Source organism: Rattus rattus, chromosome 6 (assembly GCF_011064425.1).
Source record: "Rattus rattus isolate New Zealand chromosome 6, Rrattus_CSIRO_v1, whole genome shotgun sequence".
Taxonomy (NCBI): domain Eukaryota; kingdom Metazoa; phylum Chordata; class Mammalia; order Rodentia; family Muridae; genus Rattus; species Rattus rattus.
This window is the reverse complement of record NC_046159.1, coordinates 30,357,442-30,380,099: the sequence shown is the minus strand read 5'-3', so window position 1 is coordinate 30,380,099 and position 22,658 is coordinate 30,357,442. Positions and strand designations below refer to the sequence as shown.

The 22,658-nt window shown below is 40.3% G+C and overlaps 1 protein-coding gene across 8 annotated transcripts in view; it reads left to right on the top strand.

Annotated features, from left to right (window-relative positions):
* The window catches only part of Marchf8 (membrane associated ring-CH-type finger 8), a 99,558-nt gene that overhangs the window by 16,261 nt on the left and 60,639 nt on the right, over nucleotides 1-22,658 (top strand). For 6 of the 8 annotated variants that reach the window (XM_032905848.1, XM_032905847.1, XM_032905853.1 and 3 more), the window contains one exon: nucleotides 21,501-21,671. The exons of 1 other annotated variant lie outside the window; for it this stretch is intronic. In XM_032905848.1, coding sequence (XP_032761739.1) covers nucleotides 21,579-21,671 — 93 coding nt within the window. In that variant the 5' untranslated portion in view covers nucleotides 21,501-21,578. Of the gene's footprint in view, nucleotides 1-18,766; nucleotides 18,830-21,500; nucleotides 21,672-22,658 lie in introns of those variants that run through there. One more of the 8 variants, XM_032905849.1, reaches the window with a different exon arrangement.

The window sequence follows — 22,658 nt, the reverse complement described above, 5'->3', positions numbered from 1 at the left end:
TGCATCATCTTTGACTAAACCCAGACCCAGAAGTCCTCTGATATATGTGTGTTGGGGGCCTCATCTTAGCTGGTGTCTGCTGCCTGGTTGGTCTGAGAGATCTCAGGGGTCTAGGTTAATTGAGACTGCTGGTCCTTCTACAGAATTGCCCTCCTCCTCAGCTTCCTCTAGCTTTTTCCTAATTCAACCAGAGGGGTCAGCAGCTTCTGTTCCTTGGTTGGGTGCACACATCTGCATCTGACTCTTTCAGCTGCTTCTTGAGTCTTTTGGAGGGCAGTCATGATAGGTCCCTTTTTGTGAGCGCCCCATAGCCTCAGTAATGGTGTCAGGTCTTGGGGCCTCCCCTTGAGCTGGATCCCACTTTGGGCCTGTTGTTGAACCTTCTTTTCCTCAAGGTCTTCTCCATTTCTATCCCTGCATTTCTTTCAGAAGGAAGAATTATGGGTCAGAGCTTTGACTGTGGGATAGCAACCCCATCCCTCACTTGATGCTCAGTCTTTCTGCTGGAGGTGGGCTCTACAAGTTCCTTCTCCCCATTGTAGGGCATTTCATCTAGAGTCCCCCACTTTGAGTCCTGAGACACTGCTACATTCTAAAGGGTCCTCCCAACCTCCTTCCTCCCAAGGTCACCTGTTTCCATTCTTTCTGCTGGCCCTCAGTCCTTTTTCCCCCACTACCAGATCATGTTCCCCTCTCCCCCATTGTGGTTGCTTCCTTCTCCTTCCCAAGTGGAACTGAGGTGTCCTCAGCTTATTGACTTTCCCTTCCCTGTCCCTTCCCCCCCTCCCCCATTGTGGTTGCTTTTTTCTCCTTCCCAAGTGGAACTGAGGTGTCCTTAGCTTATTGATCTTTTTGAGTTCTGTGGACTGTATCCTGGGTATTCTGTAGTTTTTTTTTTTTTTTTTTTTTGGCTAATATCCACTTATTAGTGGGAACATTCTGTGTGTGTTTGAGTTACCTCACTCAGGATAATATTTTCTAGTTCCATCCATTTACCTGCAAAATTCAAGATGTCCTTGTTCTCAATAGCTGAGTAGTATTCCATTGAATTAACAACATTTTCTGTATCCATTCTTCTGTCATGGGACATCTGGGTTGTTTCCAGCTTCTGGCTATCACAAATAAGGCTGCTATGAACGAAGTGGAACATGTGCCCCTGAGGCATGATGGGACATCTTTTGGGTATATTCCTAAGAGTAGTATTGCTGGGTTTTTAGGTAGGTCTATCTCCAATTTTCTGAGGAACCTCCAAATTGATGTCTGTAGTGATCTAAATGACTTCAAATAGAGACTATTTGAATTCTGCCAGAAAGTCAAGAGCACTTTTGTTCTGGGTAAAATTAACCACTTAGCAGAGTTCCAATCCTCAGTTTGTCCTATTCTCTTCCATGGCTTCCTGAGAGGAAGGGTTTTTGTGGAAGATGGGGAGATAAGACAGTAGATGGGAAGTAATTGAAAAACAAAACTATCCAACTGGGCTTTTTGTTTGAAATCAGAAGGAAGAAAATACTTTTGGAACCAACACTGGGCATTTCATCTTGAAATTCAGCCTTGGAAGAGGACAGGCAGCCCCAGAGTTCACCACTCTGCTGTCAGGTTAGGGCTGCAGACTCAGGAGCATAAAGAGGGCTGTGATGCCGCAGAGCTGCTCAGGATGTGCTGGCTCCCTGTGACAACAGAGCTTTTGTTTGAGCAGCAGCGATGAGTTCAGCTACATGATGAAGGCTTTACAGGTTCTCATTTGTTGTTTACAGAAGAACGAAATGAATTCCCTATCCAGATCTTTCTTTCCACCTATGAATGGCACGAGATGCTTATGATGAGTTGCAGCCCTGTGGTGAAGGCATTTAGGAGGTGCTGATTGGTTGGATTTACATAGTATTGGAACACGCCATTGTGCCAGGTAGACTCAAATTCACTCTAGATGGGGATGGCATTCTTTAGAATGAAGGTATTGTTTTTGTTTGAAATAGATTTCTCTGTATAGTACAGGCTGATCAAGAACTTGGAATCTTCTGGGAAATTTATGGTGTTAATCCACTTGTCAACAAGAATTGTGTTTCTTATCTCCCTGTACAAAGCTTAAGTCCAAGTGGATCAAGGACTTCCACATCAAACCAGATACACTCAAACTAATAAAAGAAAAGTGGGGAAGAGTCTCGAAGAGTCACATGGGCACTGGGGAAAATTTCCTGAACAAAACACCAGTGGCTTATGTTCTAAGATCAAGAATTGCCAAATGGAATCTCATAAAACTGCAAAGCTTCTGTAAGTAAATGACGCTGTCATTAGGACAAAATGGCAACCAACAGGTTGGGAAAAGATCTTTATCAATCCTATATCTGATAGAGGGCTAATATCCAAAATATACAAAGAACTCAAGAAGTTAGACTCCAGAGAGCCAAATAACCCTATTAAAAAATGGGGTACAGAGCTAAACAAAACATTCCCAGCTGAGGATTATCAGATGGCCAAAAAGCACCCAAAGAAATGTTCAACATCCTTAGTCATCAGGGAAATTCAAATCAAAACAACCCTGAAATTCCACCTCACACCAGTCAGAATGGCTAAGATCAAAAACTCAGTCTACAATAGATGCTGGCGAGGATGTGGAGAAAGAGGAACACTCCTCCATTGTTGGTAGGATTGCAAGCTGGTACAACCACTCTGGAAATCAGTCTGATGGTTCCTCAGAAAATTGGACATTGAACTACCTGAGGAATATATCCAGCTATACCTCTCCTGGGCATATACCCAAAAGATGCTCCAACATAAAACAAAGACACATGCTCCACTATGTTCATAGCAGCCTTATTTATAATAGCCAGAATCTGGAAAGAACCCAGATGCCCTTCAACAGAGGAATGGATACAAAAAATGTGGTACATCTACACAATGGAATACTACTCAGCTATCAAAAACAATGACTTCATGAAACTCATAGGCAAATGGATTGAACTAGAAAATATCATCCTGAGTGAGGTAACCCAATCACAGAAAAACACACATGGTATGCACTCACTGATAAGTGGATATGAGCCCAAAAGCTTGACTTACCCAAGATACAATCCACGGACCACATGAAGCTCAAGAAGGATGACCAAAATGCAGATGCTTCAGTCTTTCTTAAAAGGGGGAACAAAAACATTCATAGTAGAGGAGGCAGAGTTTGGAGCATCGACTGAAGGAACAGCCATTCAGAGCCTTCCCCACACGTGCCCCATATATATACAGTCACCAAGACTAGATAAGATTGATGAAGCTAAGAAGGGCATGCTGACAGCAACTGGATATAGATGTCTCTTGAGAGACACAACCAGGGCGTGTCAAATACAGAGGCAAATGCTAGCAGCAAACCACTGAACTGAGAATGGGACCCCTGTTGAAGGAATTAGAGAAAGGATTGAAAGAGCTGAAGGGGCTTGCAACCCCATAAGAACAACAATGCCAACCAACCAGAGGTCCCAAACCATTACCCAAAGAGTATACATGGACTGACCCATGGCTCCAACTGCATAGGTAGCAGAGGAAGGCCTTGTTGGGCACCAATGGAAGGAGAAGCCTTTGGTCCTGCCAAGGTTGGACCCCCAGTGTAGGGGAATGTGAGGGGGTAGATGGGGAGGGGAACACCCTTATAGAAGAAGGGGAGGAGGATGGGATAGGGGGTTTATGTTTAGGAAACCAGGAAAGGGAATAACATTTGAAGTGTAAATTTAAAAAAAATCCAATAAAAAAATTGTGTTTCAAGAACAGTTGATGATGCCAAGTATTTTAGGGTTGCTGTGTAGCTAAACTGTGGATATAGACCAGAAGCAGAGCAAGATTGGAGACTCTGCCAAGTTCAGGGGACACATCCTGGCGATTACCAACAATGCATCAGTGATGACAGTAGGTTCTGCAGGTTGAGCCCAGTTCCAGAGTGACATTTCCGTGCTGGGCCCATAGCTCCCTCAGGTCAAAACACTTCTTTGAAGCTATCTGCGTTGAAAAGTTACAGCTTTACCTTTTAAGGATACATTGGGTTGGAATGTTTATTTTATTGGAACAAGGTGAGAATTGTTCTATAACTTCTGTGTTAAATTTTACTGGTTTTTATCACATATTTCGTCCCTTTAGACCTCAATGTGTTCCACTTTACATAGCTTTATTTCTTTCAAAATGGTAGTTTTATTTTATTATAACACTGTAAGTTACCTAGAAACACAGCTTATATAGAAAAAGCAGAATCGTGTGGTGATTTGGCCGCAGTACTGGGTACTGTCTTGCTGCAGTTGGTTGGTATCAGGTGCACGTATACATGAGAGTGAGCACTCTCACAGCCAGCTGATGTGGGGCAGAGTGATGCCCTGAGCCACTGCCAGGACGTAGCAATATTGTCAGTACAAACACCCTGTGTTGACATGGTTACTACCAGGACTATGGCAGCCAGGGCGGTAATTATCACCCATGCTGATGGACCTGGCCAACAGCTGCTGTTTGCTGTGCACTGGCTGCCTTTTGAGGAGTTTTTTTTTTTTTTCTTTTTTTTTTTTTTTTTTTTTTTTCCCGAGCTGGGGACCGAACCCAGGGCCTTGCACATGCTAGGCAAGCGCTCTACCGCTGAGCTAAATCCCCAACCTTGAGGAGTTTCTTGAACTGGACCTACAGCCTCTTTGCTTTTTGTGGGGTAATATGAGTCATGAAGCCCATTTGTCCTCCAAACCACTGCGCTCTCATGTTCTCTTTCAGAGCTGGACTCCTGTTTTAGAGTGGCGTGCTTACCCGTTTGTTCCCGCTTACTGGATGTCAAGGTCATTTTTGTAAGCAGGTTCTCAGTCACGCACAGAATCTCACTATCTTTTTTAGAGTGATCTTAGGTTCAAAATGACTAAGGGTTCAGCTGATATCAAAACTTAATCCAAACTGTAGTACCAAGTGGAAAGGTACTATTGATAATGTTTTTATACACTATGCTAAATTATTGTTATCAGAAATGGTTTTAAAATTTGTAAGCATGTAGTATATATGCAATTGTGCATGTATATATGTGCATGTTTGCATGTGTGTGTATGTGCATGCGAGATCTTGTCTGTGAGAGAGAGAGAATATATATATATATATATTCTCATTGAGGCAATGTCTTCTGGTTAAACCCACAGCCAATATGGCTAATCTAGATTGCTGGCTTGATCCAGGGATCTTCTGTCTTTCCCCAAACTCTGCCATTACAGGTAGCCTGCCACTCACTCAACATTTACATCAGTCAAATGCGATCAAATTCTGGTCCTTTTATTTGTAGGGAAAGTTTTGTTGTTGTTCTGTTGAATTCTGTTGAGCTACCTCCCTGGACCCATTATTAGACTCATAGTTAAGTACACCTCCTTTCCTTTTCTTTTCCTCATCATTATTAAAATTATTAAAACTGAATAAGTAGATTTACCTGGAATATGTGGAAGGAAGAATGGTCAAGTACTTGGTCTGTTAGTTTGCGGCCAAGTTGCAAATGCTAGGATTACAGGCATATGCTGCCGTGCTTGGTTTTTTTATGCAGTCTTGGAGATCAAATCTTGGGCTTTATCTGTGCTTGGTAAGCTCTTTACCCACTAGGCTATGTCCCCAGCCCTGTGTCCTTTCTCTTCTTCCTTGATTTGTTTTCTTATTTTACTCTATAGAGTTTATCTTCCAGGTTTTTGCTTTAAAAAAGTGCATGGGAGAATTGTGCTACACTATGTCTCCTGTACTGTTGGTAGTACAGGTGGACATAGATTTCCATGCTGAAATAGTCTTAGAAATTTGAAGGTGTTTGTATTTTGCAGTGCTGTGGAGAGGTCTGATTTCATTTGACTTCGAGCCCTTTGCAATGTAACACCTGTCTCCTATAGGAAGATTTCTCTTTGTTTCGGATCTTAGAACTTTATGCTAACACAGTGGGTAAGAACTTTTTGCTTTTGAATTCATTGCACTGGGTACTTAGTGGCCTTTCAGCCTGGGGCTTGTCTCTTTTTGTCTTCAGGTTTCTTGAATTCTTCTTGGTTTAATTTCTGTGTGTTTGTAGCCCCTTCTTTCTGAGTGGAACTTTGAATATTCTCATAGTCACAAATCTTTTGTCTGCCCTTTCCTTTTTGATTTTTTTCTGTCTACAACTAAAAAGATGACTGAAGCAAAAAGTACTTAACATTTTCGACTGATACTAGATTTTTTGTTTGTGCATATCTATCTATCTATCTATCTATCTATCTATCTATCTATCTATCTATCTATCTATCTCAACCATTCATTCCGTGTATTTTCCTTGGGTAACTCATATGAAATTGTTTATTAGGAAGGAGATATGCAGGGAAAAGCCTGGCTGACAGAGAAGCTCTTGAGTAGCCAAGTGAAAACAGGGCCAAAGAACTTCAGGTACATCCCCTGTGTTCAGGGAGCTCATTTCTTTACATTACACATGGTAATGTCATGAAAGGATTGACACCTGTGGGTAAGTTCATAGGCCTGGTAGAAGGAAACTGAGGAACTTGACAGTAAATATGTGGACACGCCAAAAGTGCCTGATCCTATGGTCAGATCCAAGGCATCTTAGTTAGGGTTTCTATTGCTGCAAAGAAGCACCAGAACCAAAAAGCAAGTTAGGGAGGAAAGGTCTATTCAGCTTACACTTCCAGATCATAGTCCATCACTGGAGGAAGGCAGGAACAGAATTCAAACAGGCTGGAACCTGGAGGCAGGAACTGATGTAGAGGCCACATAGGGATGCTGCTTAACCTGATTTTTTATAGAACCCAGTACCATAAGCCCAGGGATGGCAGGCACCACCAACCCTGGGCTGGGCCCCCTCCATTGATTACTAATTGAGAAAATGTCTTACAGCAGGATATTGGCGTTTTTGTTTTGTTTTTAGCTATTTTACTGGGTTCTTACACCTCTATCTCCCTTCCAACCTTTATTCCACCCTTACCCTTTTCAACTCCCCAACACTAGGTCAGAGAGAAAGAAGATTAGAGGAGAAAGAGGGCATACTTCCTGCTGATTAGGGCTTTGTGTTCCTTGGGATAAGTTCAGTCTTCCTTGTCAGAATATTCAGCAGTCCTGCAATCCAGCAATAGCAAATGCAGCAGCAATGCAGCCACAGGACAAACCAGCAGGAGTTAGGGGAGCAGTAGCTGCCACAGGTCCTCTCAGGACTCTCCCATTTATAGCCTTCTCTAGAGTCCCCAGTACTCTCGGCAGCTGGCAGAGATCAGCCTCTGCTAGTGTACAAAGCAAATCATAATCACCTCCTGTGAAGCAGCCTCTTAGTCCACACTAGACATCTGTAGTATGTGTGGATAAACAAGCATTGTTTGTTTCTGGCTATTTACTATCCACCTAACTTTGAAAACATATATAAGAGGTTAAATAAAGCTTATTTCTGTAATTAGCTAAACTACAAGTTAACAAGACTACAAGTAAGATTATTTATAGATAACTAACACTGACTTGCATTTCTAATTTTCCTAAACAGTTTGCAATAGTAGTTTTCATAAGACTAGAACTTCAAATTACATTTAAGTGAGTTATATTTGTGTAATACATTGAGCAAGAATTGAATAAAATAACCTTAAATTTCTATCAATATACAGTAATTTATACTATTGTAAAATATTTGAGACTAGTGTATTCAATAATCTACCTTTTACACTATTATCTTATAGCCACACCTTTTCCCCCCTGTTTACTCTTTTTATCATTCCCTCTCCCACTCCTTCCCCCAACACTAGACAGGAGAGAAAGATAGAAGAGAAAAACAGGAGAGAAAGAAGATTGGAGGGGAGAAGAGAACAAGAGAAAGAAATCCATGATTCTAACATCCTTTACTTTGTTTCCTTCCTGTCCATGACCAGTAACAACTTGTAACCAACCCCCTAAAATAATAAACATCTATAACTCACTGAATGAACAGAAACTACCCACCACACCTCCTGGGAATGGGGCCTCGTGTTCTTAAAATTGCTTCCAATTGTTCGGGAGTAAAGACATCTTTTGGGGATCCTAAGAAAATTGGCTAGGTCCTGGGAGAGCTTGCTGTATCTTTTGTTGTCCAGTGTCTGTGAGATAGGAAAAGCTTAACTGAAGCAGTCTATGAGGCTGGGCCATTTGAGACCAGCGGTTTTGAAATTGACCTGTATGCAAATTTTGAGAAAAAATAACAGGGAGTCAGTGAGGCTGGATGACATACATGGTCATGCTTTGTGTTTCGTCTTTTTGCTCTGAAAACACACAAACTTTTAAAGGCAATATAGGTACATTTTTGCACTAACATGTGTATGGAATGTGCAATGTGTACAAATCAGCTAGCCCTGTGTTTGAGCAGGTGAAGTGCATCTTCAACTTTATAAGTCTGTTAGAACTGTGTAACCAAATTGTAATATAAATCTCTATCCATGCTAAATGTGATATGTAGTAATTAGTTATGAAGACCAGGTAGTCAAAAAGATTTATTGGCTATGCAGAGACATTCATGTCTCAGCTAGCAGGAGGTCGTCCTAGTCTTTAGGCCAAATCTAATCCGATACGTTTTGATGGTAACCATATTTTCTTCATTCCCTGTAGAAATGTGAGCAAACAGCATCCTTGCCACAAAACTATTGCAGGCGTCCACTCTGATGTCAACACATACTTCCTGTATATAGGTCGTCTAATTCCACAACCCATTGTCTCTCAGCTGTTGTTCCTTCATTGACATTAAGAAAATCTGAAGTTAACAAAGCACTACTTAGTGCGTGCCTGGGGTGTTTACTCTCCCTTTTTGTTTAATAAGCATCTTTTTAAAAGTGAGATTAGTTGTCTGTAAGACAACTGCTTATCTTGTAGGGTTGTGTGGTGTACTGTGATGTGCTTTGAATTATAATATGCAAAGAATTGCTTTGTCTTATTGGATACATATGTGGGGGCATTATCAGTCTTATTTTGTGCAGGTATCCCCATAATTGCCATTATTTCCAGTAAATATGTAATTATAGAATTAGCCTTTTCAGAACACAATGCAGTTGCCCATTGAAGCCCTGAATATGTATTGGTGGTATGATATACAACCTTCATTTTCCAAATTCTGCAAAATGAAGCACATCCATCTGCCAGATTTCATTTCTTTTGGTACTCCTACAGTTGCTCTCTGCAGGTAATAGAGTTTCGTTATACAGAGAACAAGTAGGACATTTTCTTATAATTTTCTTGGTTTGTCACCAAGTGATAGAAAATGTTTTCTTTAAACCTTTACTGTTAACATGGTGTTTTTCCATGAAATTTTGAGGCTTCTAACACATTTCCTATTAATAATTGGTCAGTTTCCTCATTTCTTTGTGCCAGTGGATCTGGCAAACCTGTATGAGACTGCATATAAGTAATACATAATGGATAGTTTCTATATCTGGTGGCCTGTTGTAACAAAGTTAACTATGAATTATCAGGAATAAATTCAGTTTCTATTTGCACAACAACTCTTTTTGCATATTGAGAGTCAGTAATTGTAGTAAGAGATTCAAGAAGATCTAATAATTCCATAAGGATTGCACACAGCTCTGAATTTTTAATTAAAGTATATGGGCTTTGGAATCTTTGCTTATTTTGTCTGATTTATAGTTTGCCATTCCCACCTCATTTTCATCAGTACAGAACATAAGTGCTTCAAGAATTGGTGATCTCTTTACAATTCATGGGAGAACCCAATTACTTCTTCTTTTTTTTTTTTCCTTTTCTTTTTTTCAGAGCTGATGGACCAAACCCAGGGCCTTGGGTTTGCTAGGCAAGCGCTCTACTACTGAGCTAAATCCCCAACCCCCAATTACTTCTTTTTATAAACTGCAAACGCTTACTCTTAGGATATTTGTTATTAACTTTTCCCAAATAGTTACTACAAGCTCTTTGCCAATTTTCATTGATTACCCATGACATAATCTCAGCATTAATAAGAAGCATTACAGTTTCAGCTGGCTGTTCCTGATAATTGACAGTCTTATTCTACCCTTTATGATTAATTCAGAAATCTTCTCTATGATTTTATCTTTTTAACTGCTTATGTGCTAAGAAAATTCATTCCCTTTGCATAATGAGACAAGTAGGAGAATGTGTTGAAGGCAAAAGTAAACAAAATATGATCAAGGTTATGATCAATTTGATCTTCATATATTCATCTTGCAGTCTGTGTTTTACCAGAGTTAATTATTTTTCTGCTTCAGCTGTTAATCATCTTGGATTGTTTAAGTGGGAATCTCTTTGTAAAGTCTGAAACAAATTGCTTAACTCATGAGTAGTTAATCCAATTGTAGGCCACAGCCAACTAATATCTCCCATTAATTTTGAAAATCATTAAGAATTTGCAACTGACTTCGACAGATCTGTACCTTTTTTTTCTTTCCTTTTTTTCAGATCTGTACCATTTGTCATCAAATTTTTTGTTGACTTATTTTATACCCAAATAATTAAGAGAATCTCCTCTTTGTATTTTTTCAGGAGCAATCTGTAACCTCTAGCATGGAAGAATTCTTTGTTTCCTTAAACATCTTCTAAAGTATGTGTCAGAATCAGTCAACAAAGTTATCTATGTAATAATTAATAAGATTGAGGAAATTGTTTATGAATTATTTCTAGTGGTTGTTGCACAAAATATTAACATAAAGTTGGACTATTTAACATTCCTTATGGAAGCATTTTCCAGTGATATCTCTTTATTGGACCACTGTTGTCACAAGTAGTTACCTTATCATGTTCATGCAGAGGAATTGTGAAAAGGTAATCTTTTAAATCAATTACTATTAATAACCCATGACTTAGGTAACAAAGAATGTAAAGGAATGCCAGGCTATAACAGATCCATTGATTGAATTACTCTATTCAATCTTTAATCTGTTAGCATCCTCCATTTCCCTGGTTTCTTGTTATAATAAACACAGGCGAATTCCATGGGCAGGTAGACTCTTCTGTATGTTGAGTCTCCAACTGCTCTTGTACCAAGTGCCTCGTTCTTAGCTAAGGGCCGATGTTCTACTCACACAGGCTTATCTGTCAACCATTTTTGGGGAAAAGCTGTTGATGTTTCAGCACAGGCCCTTCTTTTAACTTGAAAACTCAATCGCTGTTGTCTTATATTTGCACAGTAGGCACAATTGTGCTTGTTTTGATGACACATATTAATTCCCCCTCAAGAACATCTACCATTTCCCCTAATTTCTTTATGAGCTGTCTCTGGATTGCAGGAATATTAATCTGAGTACCCCACTGTTGTAAAAAAAAATACTTTCCTTATGAATTTGTGGTATGTTAGCCACATAAGATCTCAACTTCCCCGTTTGCCCTTCTGGTCCCACATATTTAACTGGTTGTACACTTTGTCTTATTTGAAATAACTTACCAATTCTTATAACCTCTGTGCAAACCTTCTGAAGTAGTCATTCTGGATTCCAGGATTTTGGAGAAATGATAGTCACATCAGCTCCTGTATCTACCAAACCTATTTCAGTATCATTTACTCGTAGTTTTAATTTGAGTCTCTCATCTTTAACCACTGTTTGCCAGGAAACATGTTTTTCAGTGCTCCTAAATCGCCCTGTTCCCAAATTCCCTGGGAGCGGCTTTGTCCTTCATGTAGAGAAACTGAGCAGTTCTATCCCCAGTCCCATAATTCTTTTTTACATGTCCCATAATTTTAATTTCTTCCTTGCAATCTCCATCTGTAATACCTGGGTGCACAATGAATTCTGGGGAGCTGCTGAAACTCATGGAAGCATTTCCTTAACTGAGATGCCTTCCTTTCTGATGACTCTAGCTTGTGTCAGGTTGACAAACAAAACCAGCCAATACACAAGGCGGCATATGGACCTATCTAGGGTTCCTCTCTCTTGAGAGAGTGATTGGATTTCCTCTAGTGAAAAACAGACTTGTATACAATATTGGAATATTCCTTTTATGATCATGACTAAAAGGAAAATGCATTTACTAATAGTTCTTGCTTATTATTTTCTGGGTTGTAAAAGATTATGGTTCCTGCCACAGACATATTTCTAGCAAAGCCCAGGAACACACAAACTAAAAAAAAATATCCGTGTGAATAATAGCTCTGAAAGCACTGGCCAAATGCTTTCCAGGATGCTTCTATCTCCTATCTCCTTTTCTATTGGATATTTTATTTATTTATATTTCAAGTGTTATTCCCTTTCCTGGTTTCTCCTCTAGAAACCCCCTATCCTATCCTTCCTCCCCCTGCTTCTATGAGGGTGCTCCCTTACCCAGCCACCCACTCCTGCCTCCCCACCCAGACATTTCCCTACACTGGGGCATCGAGCCTTCCCAGGATAAAGGGCCTCTCTTCACATTGATGTCGACAAGGCCATCCTCTGCTACATATGTTGCTGGAGCCATGGTCCCTCCATGTGTACTCTGTGGTGGTTCAGTCCTTGGAAGCTCTGGGGGGTCTGGTTGAATGATAATTGTTTTTCTCTCTGTGGGTTGCAAACCTCTTCAGCTCCTTCAGTCCTTTCTCTGTCTCCTCCATTAGGGACCCTGTCCTCAGTCCAATGGTTGGCTGTGAGCGTCCACCACTGTATTTATCAGACTCTGGCAGAGTCTCTCAGGAGACAGCTAAATCAGGCTCCTGTCAACAAGCACTTCTTGGCATCCACAATAAGGTCTGGGTTTGTTATCTGTATATTGGATGAATCCCAGGATGGGGCAGTCTTTGGATGGCCTTTCCTTCAGTCTCTGCTCTATACTTTGTATTTCTTCCCTTGAGTATTTTGTTCCCCTTTCTAAGGACTGAAGCATCCATACTTTGGTCACCCTTCTTCATGAACTTCATGTGGTCTGTGAATTGTATTTTGGGTATTCCTAGCTTTTGGGCTAATACAATTATCAGTGAGTGAATACTGTGTGTGCTCTTTTGTGACTAGGTTACCTCACTCAGGATGTTATTTTCTAATTCCATCTATTTGTCTAAGAATTTGATGAAGTTACTGTTTTTAATAGCTGAGTATATGTATCCATTCCTCCCTTGAAGGACATGTGAGTTCCTTTCAGTTTCTGGCTATTATAAATAAGATTGCTATGAACATAGTTGAGCATATGCCCTGGAGCATCTCTTGGGTATATGCCCAGGAGTGGTATGGCAGGGTCCTCAGGTAGTGCTATATCTAATTTTCTGAGGAACCTCCAGACTGATTTCCAGAGTGGTTGTACCAGCTTGCAATCCCACCAACAATGGAGGAGTGTCCCTCTTTCTCCATATCCTCACCAGCATCTGCTGTCACCTGAGTTTTTGATCTTAGCCATTCTCACTGGTGTGAGGTAGAGTCTAGGGTTGTTTTGATTTGCATTTCCCTGATGACTAAGGATGCTGAACATTTCTTTAGGTGCTTCTCAGCCGTTTAGTGTTCCTTAGCTGAGAATTCTTTGTTTAGTTCTATACCCCATTTTATAATAGGGCTATGTGGTTCTCTGAAGTCTAACTTCTTGAATTCTTTGCAAATATTGGATATTAGCCCTCTATCCGATGTAGGATTGGTAAAGATCTTTTCCCAATCTGTTGGTTGCCATTTTGTCCTATTGACAGTGTCCTTTGCCTTACAGAAGCTTTGCAATTTCATAAGGTCCCATTTGTCAATTGTTGATCTTAGAGCATAAGCTTTTGGAATTCTGTTCAGGAAATTCTCTCCTGTGCCCATGTGTTGAGGCTTTTCTCCATTTTCTCTTACATTAGTTTCAGTGTATTTGGTTTGATGTGGAGGTAGCTTGATCCACTTGGACTTGAGCTTTGCACAAGGTGATAAGAATGAATCAATTTGCATTCTTCTACATGCTGACCTCCAGTTAAACCAGCACCAGTTATTGAAAATGCTATCTTTTTTTCATTGGATGGTTTTTTTTCCTTTGTCAAAAATCAAGTGACCATAGGTGCGTGCGTTCATTTCTGGGTCCTCAGTTCTATTCCATCGATCTACCTGCCTGTCTCTGTACCAATACCATACAGTTTTTATCACTATTGCTCTGTAATACTGCTTGAGGTCTGGGATGGTGATTCCCCCAGAAGATCTTTTAGTGTTGAGAATAGTTTGTGCTATCCTGGGTTTTTTGCTTTTCCAAATGAGTTTGAAATTGCACTTTCTAACTGTGAAGAATTGAGTTGGAATTTTGATGGGAATTACATTGAATTGCTTTCATCAAGATGGCCATTTTTACAATATTAATCCTGCCAATCCATGAGCATGGGAGATCTTTCCATCTTCTGAGATCTTCAGTTTCTTTCTTCAGAGGCTTGAAGTTCTTGTCATACATTTGCTTGCTTTGGGTCACATGAAGGTATTTTTATTGTTTGTGACTATTGCGAAGGGTGTTGTTTCCCTAATTTCTTTTTCAGTCTGTTTATCCTTTGAATAGAAGGTTACTGATTTGTTTGAGTTAATTTTATACCAAGCCACTTTGCTGAAGTTGTTTTTCAGCCATAGGAGTTCTCTGGTGGAATTTTTGGGGTCACCTAAGTATATTATCCTATCATGTGCAAATAGTACTATTTTGACTTCTTCCTTTGCAAATTGTATCCCTTTGATCTCCTTTTGTTGTCTGATTGCTCTGGCTAGGACTTCAAGTACTATATTGAATAGGTAGGGCAAGTGTGGACAGCCTTCTCTAGTCCCTGAGATTAGTGGGATTACTTCAGGTTTCTCTTCATTTAGTTTAATGTTAGCTACTGGTTTACTCTATATTGCTTTTACTGTGTTTATGTATGGGCCTTGAATTCCTGATCTTTCCAAGACATTTATCATGAAAGGGTGTTGAATTTTGTCAAATGCTTTCTCAGCATCTAATGAAATGATCATGTGGTTTTCTTTCTTCTTTGAGTTTGTTTATATAGTGGATTATATTGTTGGATTTCCATATATTAAACCACCCCTGCATCCCTGTGATGAAGTCTACTTCATCACGATGGATGATCGTTTTGATATGTTCTTGGATTCGGTTTGTGAGAATTGTATTGAGTATTTTTACATTAATATTCGTAAGTGAAATTGTTCTGTATTTCTCTTAGTTGAGTCTTTGTGTGATTTAGGTATGAGCATAATTGTGGCTTCATAGAAGGAATTGGGTAGTGTTCCTTCTGTTTTATTGTGGAATATTTGAAGAGTATTGGTATGAAGTCTTCTTGCAAGGTCTGATAGAATTCTGCGCTAAACCTATCTGGTTCTGGGCTTGTTTTTGGTTGGGAGACTTTTAATGTTTGCTTCTATTTCTTTAGGTGTTATGCGCTGTTCAGATGGTTTATCCAATTCTGATTTAACTTTGGTACCTGGTATCTGTCTAGAATATTGTCCATTTACTCTAGATTTTCCAGTTTTGTTGAGAATAGGTTCTTTTTAGGAGGATCTAATAGTTTTTTGAGTTTCTTCAGCTTCTGTTTTTATGTTTCCCTTTTCATTTCTGATTTTGTTATTTTGGATACTGTCTCTGCCCGCTGGTTAGCCTGGGTAAGGGTTTGTTTATCTTGTTGATTTTCTCAAAGAACCAGCTTCTGGTCTTGTTGATTCTTTGTATAGTTGTTTGTTTCTAGGCTTTAGTTCACCAGCTGTGTCCTTGTGCATGAAGTTCCTATGAAACATTCCCATCTGTCTGGGCGGGCTTCAATTTTTTGATATTTTTTCCAATAACTTATTTGGCTAGATATTGTGGCACAGTCTCACAATTAGAAGACCTCCTGAGACAGAAACAAAATTGCTAAAAGTTCTATGCATAAGTGTTCATATTGGTTTCAGGTCAGTCAGGACTCCTAACAAAACCTTATCTCAAGAGATAGGAAGGAAAAAATACTTTGTATTAACATGTGTAAACAGATTTCTGTCCCACTAGCATGTTTTCCAGCCCTTTGTTTCCTCGTTCATGTCTTTAAGTATAGAGTCAAATCAACACACCTTTGTCCTTTATGACTTTTTAAGCATATGTAAATTCTAGTTTTAGAAAGACATTTCTGTAGTTGAGTTTCTTAATAAATTCATATGTAGTTGAATTTCATTTTGTTTGTTTCATGTGAACTTTCTATCTATCAGAATTTACTCACTTATGTTGATACATTTGGATGTGCAGGACAGACTGTGGTAGGAGAGTCTCTTCTGTCACTTAATTCTAGGATTGCATTCAGGCTGTTCAGCTTGGCAGCACTGCCTGAACCCTCTGGCTATCTCACCAACCCACACAGAATTTATTTTGATGAATAAAATGTGTGAGTATTCATTTACATTCTTTTCAGGATTATCAAGCTATTCCAACCTCAATCATTGAAAAGCGTAGCTTTCGATGTAATTTTAAGGTTGCTGCTTGCGTTGGTTAATGTATTCTTCAGTATGGTTCAGTCTCTGAGCGTTTCAATTCTTGTTCATGTTCCTTGCTGTTTCTCAATAATTATCTTAAAAATATTTAAATATTAAATAAAATCCATCTTATTGATTTTTCCCAACATTTTTATTTAGTTCACCTTGTTTTTTAATATATGATTTTATGATCATTCTTCCATGTGAATTCTGTCCTAGACTTTGAGTTACATTTTTTTTTTTTGTAAATTTCACATCATGCACTTCAATCCCACTCATCTCCTCCCCCGTGTTCCTGCTCTACCCTTAAAACCTCCAGAATAACAGCGAAGAAAAATCTCTGTGGAAACTGTAGTTTGTCACAGCGTGTCTCACATTATAGCCTTTTGTCCACACTTCTTTGCTTGCAAATATTCATTGCACTGACCTTTTGGTCTAGTATGAGGCCTCTGACTTCTGCTATTCTGTCAGTTCTGGAACCTTGTTCAGACTCCTCTCAGGTATCCTGTCGATGCCTTCATCGAGATCCTGTAGTTTTGGATCTGCAGGACTGGCCCTTTCAAGCATTCCAGCAGTTCATCAGTGTGGTGGATGTTGGGGTTGGTCAATTCAAAGATGTGGATCTGGGCTTGAGAAGTATCAGGGCTGGTCAGCCCAGTGGCTTCCCTGCACTGTCACCTGACTTGGGGCTGGCTCACCAGCAACCCCGAAACCAGAGCCAGATCTACCCTGCTGCCTAGGCAAGGTCCAGGGCCTGTTCACTTGAGTGCTGCAGCAGGTGAAGGTCAGGACTAGCTCACCTGTTCCCACGACCCTGTGCCAGTTGTCTCACCTGCCATAGGTGGCAAGGGGTGAAGGTCCAGGGAGGGCATCACTCCCTTGACTTGCTGCCATGTGCCAGACAAATTTTGGGGCCAGCTTTCCCATCCTCAAACCCTTGGGGCTAGCTCACTCATGCCCCTGCTGTCAGGGTCAGCTCTACAGTGCTTCCTAGGTGAGGTTCAGGGCCTGCTGTCCCAAGTGCTACAGAAGGTGTGGAGTAGGCCCTGATTTCTTGTTCTCATGACCCCATCAGGGCCAACTCCCTGACCTGCAGTAAAAAGTAGGGAAAGGGGTCTCTCCTTCACTGACTCCATCACACTGCAGACAAGAGGCAGGACTTCCTTTCCATACTCACACCTGTAGGCTGTTATTTTGACCTGTTCACAGCACATTGTTTGAATGAACGGAATCCTGCATTTATCTCAACTGTCTGGAAAGAGTATGTAGCAGTTGGATTGTTTAGCCACGTGGGGTGTTTTCATGACCAGGCCATTGTGCTAGTGCTCTCGGTTTATTGTTCTTGCTCTTCTGTCTCCATGTCAGCAGGATTGGAGGCCCAAGTTTTATGACTCTTAAGCCTAAGAGGAAAGGTACATAAACCAGTGATGGAAAGGCAGACCGTGCCAACAAAGTCTGCTGGTAAATGTACTGCTTGGGCCTGTGTGTGCACACGCAGAAACAGTTATTTGATTTTCATATTTACCCTTTTTAACTGGTGAGGGGTTAATACCTTTATCTTTTACAAACAGGAAATAGCGGTTTAGAACTTCACCGTTGTGCCGTACCTCTCACAGTTGGTGCCAGGACTTGAACTTTGATTTCTGATTGCTGCTTTTGTACTCTTTCCCTTGTCCTTTGAGGTGGAAGGGAAGGAGAACAGTGTTCATCTCTAGGCTCTCTGGAAAAACTAACTAGGTATAACAAACACAAAGGGAAAATTAAAATGTTTTTCATAGTTCACTTATTTCCTTATTTATTTTTTACAAAATAGCTTTATTGAGATTGTTTACATGAATTACAACTCACTGACTTAAATAGGTATAATTCATTGCTCATGGATTGTGTGACTTCACCATAGACACTTTCAGATCATGCTAATTACTCTAAGGAAAAGCCTGTTTAAGCAATCACACACTCACATTTCCTGACTTTCACCTCGACAAACCCAGCTGCCTACTGTCTGTTGTCTGTGTACCTTTACCTATTCTGGATATGTCATACAAATGCTATCAAGTGTTAGTCAGTCCTTTCTGACTGGCTTCACTTATTAATTTTTTGTTAAAGTTCATTCATATTTTTTATTGATGACTATGATTCAAGTGAATGGGTATGTGCTGTAGCTACTTACTTAGCAGTTGATGGATTTGGGTTTTTTTCTACTTTAGGCTGTTATGGAAATGTAGTGTCATGAATAAATTTAGGGGCAATGTTCTTGAATAGGGAAGATATTTTCATTTCTTTTGATGTGTATTCCTAGAAAATATGGGTCAGATGATTACATATCTATTATCTTGAGAACTAGACTTTCTCAAAGCAGCCACATGCATTCATTCTCGCCAGTAGCGTCTGAAGGTGTCAACGTCAGCACATCTTACTAATGCTTGTCTGTGTGTCTTCCGTTAGTACGCAGTTAGAGCAGCGCCTGTGCCTTTGATTTGCACGTCCTGATTCCTGACGATGCTGAGTAACCGTGTTTTCACTGGGTACTTTTTTTTTTTTTTATTTTTTTGTTACTGCATTGTGAGAAGTACAGGGTTCTTGATGGATATACAATTGGCAAACATTTTCTTCTATTTTGTGTTTGTTTCTTCTTCCTTCAATTTCTCCTTTTCCCTGTTTTGTTTCTAAGAGAAAAGGCCTCACTGTATATAGCTCATGCTGACCTTGAACTCCTGATCCCCTGCCTCCCTTGTGCTGAGTTCTGGGATTCAGACCAGAGAGAGAGAGAGAGAGAGAGAGAGAGAGAGAGAGAGAGAGAATATGAATATGAATGAGAATGAATATGAACCCAGGGTCTTGCATGCTATGCCAGCACACCATTGAGCTGCACGTTTAGCTCCACTCCTCAATTTTATTATGGCAGCTTTCAAAGCACACACAACATTATTTTGACAATTTCTTGTTTTTCTATTGTTTCTTAGTGTGAGGAGGAGATCCAGGTTTATTTTATTTTATTTTTTGCATGCAGCTGACCAGTTGTCCTGGCATTCTGTGTAAAGTATCTTCTTTCTGCTGTGGAAGTGAAATCTTGTTATCTATTTTCTTACTTTTTGATTCTCAGTGATCATTTGCCTAGTATAAGATGAGCCTTTCTGAGTAACGTCCTTGTAGCTCCTTTCTTGTGTGTTGGTCTGTAACCATTCCTCCTTTCCCTGTTGCTTTATGATCTGATCTGTGTGCAGGCATGACTAAACCATGCACAAGCCCCATATCTTCTGCCTGGCTACTGACACTGTTGGAGTTGAGCAGCCTCACAGACACTGCTGTTTCAGAGAGGAGTTTTTAGGGAGGTGGGACAAATATTTGTCAAATATGGCCTTAGGGTGCTCTGGCCCTGTTGTCTACCCTCCCTGTTCACCACCACATGCCCAACACATGGTTAACAAATGAAGGACCCCAAATTAGAGACATTCTTTTGGTTTAAAGCTCTGTCCTGCCAACATTGAAATGGTATCATAAAACATTACTGCCATGAACATGGAGAGTTTGTATGGAGCTGTTTCTGTAGGAGCAGCAAGACAAGAGAATGGGGAGGAGAGAACCCATAATTCGATTACTAACAATGGGAACATATAGAAAATAAGCAAGTATATTTGGTTATGTAAGACAGCTTATATAGACATTGTTAGTTTACATAAAGGCAGCCTTCTCAGGGTCTCAGGAATGGCTATGATTACCTATGTCTTCCCTGAGAAGCCATAATTGAGCTGTAAGTCATGGGCAAAATCTATCCTGCCACCTGTTTTTGCAAATATATTTTTATTGATAAATAATGTCATGGTTTATTTTATTTTACCATAACAAAATATACCCAAGACTGGGCATTTTATTTTACTTTTTATTTTTAAAAAAGGTTTAATTAGGCCACAGTTCTGGAGATCCATGCATTGGCACTGGCTTCTGGTGAGGCCCCTGGCTGTATTGTAACAGGCTAGATTTCATCACAGGGTTGGAGAGGGAAACAGTGAGGAGACAAGGAAAGGAAATAATGGAGGGAAGAGAAGCAGGGTGAGCCGGAAGCTTTGTAACAGCAGTTCTTGAGCTCACTAGTGAGATAACCTCACTTCCAGAAAAACATCTGTCCTCAAGACTTATTCTTAAAGTATCAACCTTGCAGTGCAGGCAAACCATAGTGGACAAGCCATATCTAAACCAGAACACAGTGCCATTCCTGTTTATTTACCCATTAATCAACGGCTGCTTTCGCAATATACAGTGGAGTCCAGTAACTAGAACAGATTCGTCCTACAATGCCCGAAATATTTATCTTGCCCTTTATAGGAGAAATTGGCCAACAGCTGGTTTGAGTAATCTAGACTTTTGGGAGGTCATGCCTGAACCATAGATAATTTCAATTTCAGACATTCAAAACCTCAGTGTTGCCATTATATGAATTTGAGGTCATTCAGATCGACTGACTGACTTCTTTCCTTCCTTCCCTCCCTGTCTCCTTCTCTGTGTCTCCCTCCCTTTGTCCCTCCCTCCTGTCCATCCTACTCCCCCTCTGTTTGCTTGCTCTCTCTCTCCTTCCCTCTCTCCCTCTCTCTCTCTTTATTATTATTATTATTATTATTATTATTATTATTATTATTATTATTATTATTAAACTTTACACTAGGGATTGAACCCAGGGTCTTAGGTATATAGACAAGCTCTACCACAGAATTGTCACTTGACCCTAAGACATCAGTGGTAAGTTTGCTCTTTTTGTGTGTGTCTAATGTTTGTTTTAAGTTTTATTTTGTTTTGTTTATACAGGATCTTACTATGTAGATCAGGCTAGTTTCAAGTTTGTAATCCTCCTGCCAAAGGTATTAGTTTTAAGGAAAGGTTTTTATATCAGGATGAGGTTTGATATTCAGGGGAATAGACAGGAATACTTGCTCATGAGCAAAAATTTAACTTCAAAAATAATATAAAGAGATATTGTTCTTTTATAGTCAAGATGACAACAAAAGACTGCTCTGTGACCCTGCTTCCTTTTCAGACTGACATTTTAGTACAAGAAACAAATGTAGTGTTCCCTAGTCATTTTCTGTCCCTTTTGAAGACCAAGTATTTGGTCAGAATAATTTCCTCAAATTAACAAAGTGCAGTCTTACTGTTAGAAATTAGGAATTTTAGCTCAGCTCTGTTTCTTTTCTTCTCTCTCAGCTTGAAGTCAATGGCCCAAAATGACTCTGCTAGTGGAGACTCACTTCCGTAAGGAGGAAGACCAGGTCAGAGGTTGGGATGAGCATGCCACTGCACCAGATCTCTGCCATCCCTTCTCAGGATGCCATTTCTGCTAGAGTCTACAGGAGCAAGACCAAAGATAAGGAGCAGGTAATGTGAGAACTTCTTCAGCGCCTTCCTGGACCCCCAGGTAGCTGTGGCCAGACACTGGCTGAGGAGCTGTTTTATTTTGAAAGCAAAAATATGGCAGCGGGGAAGCCCTGGCATCAGGAGCACGAGGTGGCAGTCTCATCATTTCCATACAGGAAGCAGAGAAAACACCGCTGCTCGGACCGCTTTCCCTTCTTTATTCTTAGATTGGTTGTCCCACCTAGGTTAACTGAGTCTCTAAATTCTGTCACAGACACACTAATAGCTCTGACTCCTAGGTGATTCTAGATCCTGTGGTGTTTACAGTCGGTGTCAATCACCCACACAAGTACATCATCTGGATACTTGTTTTTCATGTGTATTTCACATGCGCCCCATTTGTAGCAATGGTGTGAGCATGCCATGGCCCGCCCACCAATAGATTCAGTGGACAGCTTTGGAGACTGATGCTCTTCCCCATGTGGATTATTTTATTACAATGTCCTCAACTGTAATCTAGAATAATCCCTGAGCTCTGAAGGGCTGGTTTCCCTGGAGATGTGCCGATGAGCACAATGAGAACACAGCTGGCTGTGTTCAGAAGCGATTGTCTTCTGCAGGTTTCTGGGTTCTGAGGTTTTGGCATAGGCTTCTTAGCGTCTTAGCTATAAGTGACACGGTGGTCTCAGTTGGCTAAGTGTCCTGATCATGTGTTACACATTCCTGAGAGGAAGTTCTTTAGAGTTTCAAAACAAGACGCAGTGTATAGATGCATTTGAGCAAAGATTAGGGTTTGTTACTGCATGTAGGAGATTATAATCAGCCTCTCTCTGTTACCACCCTCTGACGGTCTGCCTGACACATAGAAACATTGGTCGGATAAGGTCAGTGATGGAGGGATTTTAGGACTTCCCTTATAAAACGGGTTTTCTACAGTAGTGCCAAGCTAAGGGGAAAGGAGAAGGCAGAGTGACTCAGGTTGAGAAAACCACAAGGTCAACCCAAAAT